Genomic DNA, 5,388 nt, shown 5'->3' with positions numbered 1-5,388 from the left:
GTTTGGGCATCCCCTTTTGGGCTCGGTCTGCTTCTGGACACGTCCAGGCAAAAAGGAAGGAGAAGAGCCCTGCTGGACGAGTAGGCTTACCAAGTACCTACCTCGAACCGGCAGGAAACACACACTTCTTGTCAGGAACATTCCCGTGTGGAAAACAAACGCGCCGCACCATGCCGTCGCCCAGACATGACGCCAGCACGCTGGGAACGTAGCTGGGCGACGCTCTGGCAATGGAGCTGGAAACTCGATGGTACCATGCGTCTCGATGGTGCTGGCGTCACGTCTGGGCGACGGCATGGTGCGGCAGGGGGGTGTTACATCGAGGGATGTTCCAGCCCGGAACCATGTATCCCCCGCTGATTCGAAGGCAGGTACTTGGTAACCCTATGGATGAGACCGGTGCCAACAAACAGAGCAGTGAAGCGGAGGCCTTCCCCTGATGCTCTGACTCTGGCATTTCAACTTACTCGAGAAGCTTACTGCCTCTGCCTCTGAATATGGGGGTTCCCTGTAGTCACCGTTGCTAGTAACAACTAGAGGACCTATCCTCCATGGATATTTTAGAGTGATCACTACCTTCCCTGTCAAGACCTTGTAAAATACCAGTCCTGGTATCTCTTCTCATACAAATATCAATCACCAGAGGGTTACACACACACACAAACACACATTCACACACTGTCCCACACTCACACACACACAAACACACACTCACACACTGCCCCACATGCTTATCAGTTCTGGAGGTGCCACAGCTTTTGTAAGACATTTAAAGACATCTTTCCATGCCTTATGAGGCAAATATATACCCCCAAGAGCACTTCGGTCCGGGGCACAACATCGCCTGGTGGTTCCAGGCCCCCGGGAGGCAAGGCTCGCCACGACTAGGACCAGATCCTTTTCAGTGGTGGCCCCTACCTGGTGGAACGAGCTCCCGGAGGAGATCAGGGCCCTGCGGGACCTTATGCAGTTCCGCAGGGCCTGTAAGACGGAGCTCTTCCGCCAGGCTTTCACATAGGGGCCGCCACTACCACCGCCACCAATGAGGTGGACAACATTGGGGTTAAGGATGGCCCAGGAAGATCTGCCACTATTTCTGCGTGGCCACTGGATTTACCTGGTTGAGCTATAGGATAACATCACCCTGGAGAACCATCCGGAGACCGTCTTGTTAAATTGAGTATAATTTTTATTAATTGTCATTAATGTTTTATTGCTTTTATCTGTTTTATATGGGCTTTGCCCCTTGTAAGCCGCCCTGAGCCCGCTCTGCGGGGAGGGCGGGGTATAAATCTTAATAAATAAAATAAAAATAAAAAATAAATATGTTGGCCTGGGCTCTTGGCATACCAGATACTAGGAACACTGCCATCCCGCCCGGGTCTGGTGGTGGGGGCTAGGATTGTCTTTCCAATAGCTTTGCCTGACCAGCTACTCTGTCCTTGTTTCTCTGCACCCCTTCTCAGTGGCGCTTTCTCCGACGGAAAGGCAACGTACCTTCTGGAGCCTCATGGTTCACCTGAGCACCTGGAGGTAAGGCCTGGGCTGGGCTGTAATTCCATCACGCCCATGGAGACACCTTCCTTGGGTTTCATGCCCGAGGTGAAAGGATGGCCACCGAAAGAGGAGTGTGGATTAGCTTGCCGTTGGTTGATTCCCCTCCTCTCTAAACCCCTCTTAGTTTCAGAAATCTGCTTGGGGCTATAGGGTTGCACGTTAAGTGGAGAGGAGTTCAGTTTCCTTGCTTCTCCGTGACGCTCGCTGTGTGACCCTGGCCGGTCATCCTATCTCAGCCTGACTTACCAGACATGGTTGTTGGGAAGGTGAAATAGGGTGGTGGCTTAGATGTAGAATCCATTTTTATTTATGCTTCCTTGGCTCCGTGAACCTAAGAGAGGGTTTTTTAAAACCTGCAAAACCAGAATAACAAAAGGCCACTTTGAAAATGGTTTAACTCCCTGTTTTTCGTAACACATAATACAGAGTTCAGTTTAACATTTATATGATGTCTTTTGAATGAGCATTGGTGTAGGAGCCTGTCTCCAATCCGCGGTTGCAAATCCTCCCAACATTTCCCAAAGGAGCACAGGTGTCTGAATGGACCAAAACCTCCGGAGGTCCAGTACTAGGTTACAAGTGCAGTATTTCTCTGAACCCCCCTCCCCCAAAGAAATCGGGTACTTCTAGAGCTAAGCGGGTGCGGGAGCAATGAAAACTGTATATGATTTTAGAGACAGAAAGCCGAAGTAAGGGCAGAAGGACTCTGATGAATGGCTCTTTGAAATAAAGAAGATGCTCAGAAAGTTCTCTCATAATAACTAATTTACGAATATAGAACAGTGTGAAAAACAAGAACTCTACAAGTATATTGTTTTACTAACTCTTTTAATACTAATATTAAGGTTAACATAAAGGGGGTCTCCCACTCTTGTTTTGCTAACTCTTTTAATACTAATATTAAAGTTAACATAAAGGGGGTCTCCCACGCTTGGGTTTTTAGTTAGTGTGGGTATCTTTTCTTTATCCATGGTTGTCGTTCCCCCTCCGATATTTTTCTTTGTAGTTTGTAGTCTTATTGAAAAAATAAAAATACCCCTCCGGGGGTTTCAAAAAATAAAGAAAGAAATCGGGTACTTCCAGAGCCATTCGAACAAAACATCTGGATGATGTGTGTTGGGAGGAAATTGGCATCTCCCGGAGCTGTGTTCTTTCCCCCATCCAGCCTGTTCACATTTCCACACATTAATCTTCATGGCTCCATTAAGGAGTTTCCCAGGGTGCCTCCTCTCGCCCTGGTTGCCATAGCAGCAAATGGAAGGAGATTTCAATTCCGCCTTTCCTTCCCTCTTTGGAGAGCCTTACGCCTGCCTGCCTTTGTCCCCAGCCACTATTATGTGCGGAGATTAAATGCACACGCGTTCCTCTGCTCCAGTGTTCAGCGCAATGACGTTTAGCATGTATGGCCTCCACCGAGAACTAGACAGGGGGAATGTGACCCGGCTGGTTCTGCTGGATCTCTTAATAGCCTTTGAAACTTCTGGCCCTCGTGTCCTACTGAGCGGCCTCTCAGCACTGGGACGAAGGGACACTGCATTGTAGTAGTTCAAGTCCTATTTTTTTGGGGGGGGTTCCGTTGGTCCCAGAAGGTAGGTGTTGGGGGATTCCTGCTTTTCCCCATGGCGGCTGGCCGGAGGGGGGGATGTCCTCATGGTTCCATGTTGTCCCCCAGGCTATTTAATATCTAAAAGAAGGTTTGAGCCGTGCTGTCCCCAACGTGCAGATGATACTCAGCTCCGCTTTTCTTTTCCACCTGAGTCCGAGGATTTTGGTTGATGATCTGAGCCAGTGCTTGGAGTCAGTAACGGGCTGGATGAGGGGGGGAAACGATGACAAGACAGAGGTTCTCTGGGTAAGTGAACATAAGAACATAAGAGATGCCAATGTTGGATCAGGCCAGTGGCCCATCCAGTCCAACACTCTGTGTCACACAGTGGCCAGAAATACCAGTGCCATCAGGAGGTCCACCAGTGGGGCCAGGACATTAGAGGCCCTCCCACTGTTGACCCCCCCCCCAAGCACCAAGAAGACAGAGCATCACTTGCCCCAGAGCCCCTATCTATACCTTGTGGCTAATAGCCACTGATGGACCTCTGCTCCATATGTTTATCTCATTCCCTTTTGAAGCCGTCCATGCTTGTAGCCGCCACCACCTCCTGTGGCAGACCAGGGGCTTCTGATCTCTCCCGGCCCCCACGCCTTCGATTCTCAGGAGGCAGTTGAAGAGACTTGTTTTTTTAAAGCTCACCGATGCTGCAGTGCCCTGAGTTGTTGTTGTTGGGGTTGGGTGGGAAAGAGCAGTTCCCTCGCATGCTCAGCCCAGCTATCCCATTGCAGAGGAAGTCCTCAATACCGAGTCCATGCCTGCTTCCGAATGGTTTCCCGCCTTCCTGCTCCCTCGGGCTCTCTTCTGCTCAGGCAGTGTCGGCCTCGCAGGTACTCTCAGACGCAATAAGTCCTTTTACAATATGGTTGCCAAGTTCTACCTTAAGCCGCAGTGGGGGACTCGCTTGCTCCGGGAGTGCCCGCGCGCAAAGCAAGCACGCGCCGTGAGAACGTCACCCGGAAGTGACACGGCTGCGTCGGGGGCGGGAAAAATAAAAACAAAAGGGGTAAAAATATATATTGATAATGATTAGGGTTGCCAAGTCATTGCAGTCGCTGCAGCGGGGGACTCCCGGGTGGTGACTGGAGTGTGCACGCACAAAGCGCGCACATGCCGCACACGGTTTTCCCTCCGATGGTCGTGGCCCCGCCCTCAGCGTGCTCGGCGTCCTAACGTCACTTCCTGGTGATGCGCATGTGGGGGTGGGGTTCCCCCTGGTGCCCGATCCGCCGGCGGTGAGGAACGGGCCTCTGGGGCGGGGGTTTCCCCGCCCCCCGGGGGGATTTGGCAAGCCTATTTTACAAGCTTTATTGTGAAATCAGGAAAGTTGCTGTAAAGTCAAACTCGTTGACAGACCTGAGGAATATTACAAAGTGGGGAACTACGAGACCTCCGCTCCAGCCCTCATTCATACCTCATGATTACATAGTGCATAGACAGGTTAAGACAGGTTAATACCGTTCAATTAAGACGGTGAGAATGTTATCTTTAAAGTCTCTCTCAAAGGCCATGAGAACGAGAAACGGCGAACGTTCTCTCTGACCTATACGGAGGAGGTTTCCTTTCACAGTGTTTCAGGCAGCAGCTAGTCTAAGGTTCACACAGACATGTCTCAATCGCCCCTCCCACGAGAATGTCAGAGGAGGACCTTGCAGACAGATTGACACAATGCCAGCAGGTGCTAAGCGGGATCTTGGGAACCACAGAGAGCCACAGTCACAACCATGATGACCCAATGACCTTGGCAAGGGTCCGATTCTGACAGGCGGTGGGGAAGAGCTTCTGCCCCTCCAGTCAGAGTTGGTCCCTCCCCTTCGCCAGCCCCCCCCACCCCATTCTCTCCTGGCCCAGAATCCCGCAGGAGGCCTCCGTTTTTAAAGCTGAGCTGTTCTGGGGTTGGAAGTCAGCCTGCCAACCTTCAGGTAGGGCCTCGAGATCTCCCAGAATTACAACTTCTCTTCAGACTACAGATGTGAGGGAATGACTACTTTGGAAGGTGAACTCTAAGGAGTTATACCGTGCTGGTGTTCTCCCCCCCCCCAACCTGCCCTCCACAGGCCTTCAAATCTATGGGAATTTCCTAAAATGGAGCTGGCAGCCGTAGATGATGTGGAAGTCATACCCGTGGACCCAAAACCTCTTAGAACTCTTAAAACAAAAGCTTTTAATTCTTAAACTATGGCCCCAGTCACACGGGAGGTTTTGGGCTGGAAGAGGGACGGATC

General features: G+C 51.0%; 1 protein-coding gene across 1 annotated transcript in view; it reads left to right on the top strand.

Annotated features, from left to right (window-relative positions):
* Positions 1-265: 265 nt before the first annotated feature.
* Positions 266-5,388, top strand: part of ADAM11 (ADAM metallopeptidase domain 11) — a gene marked incomplete at its 3' end in the record, with an annotated part of 50,333 nt that continues 45,210 nt past the window's right edge. The window contains 2 exon segments of the mRNA XM_015419993.1: positions 266-378; positions 1,467-1,533. Coding sequence (XP_015275479.1) covers positions 266-378; positions 1,467-1,533 — 180 coding nt within the window.

The sequence above is a fragment of the Gekko japonicus genome, unplaced genomic scaffold (assembly GCF_001447785.1).
Source record: "Gekko japonicus isolate JY-2015 unplaced genomic scaffold, Gekko_japonicus_V1.1 scaffold5158, whole genome shotgun sequence".
In the NCBI taxonomy this organism is placed as follows: domain Eukaryota; kingdom Metazoa; phylum Chordata; class Lepidosauria; order Squamata; family Gekkonidae; genus Gekko; species Gekko japonicus.
This window is presented reverse-complemented; position numbering and strand designations above follow the sequence as displayed.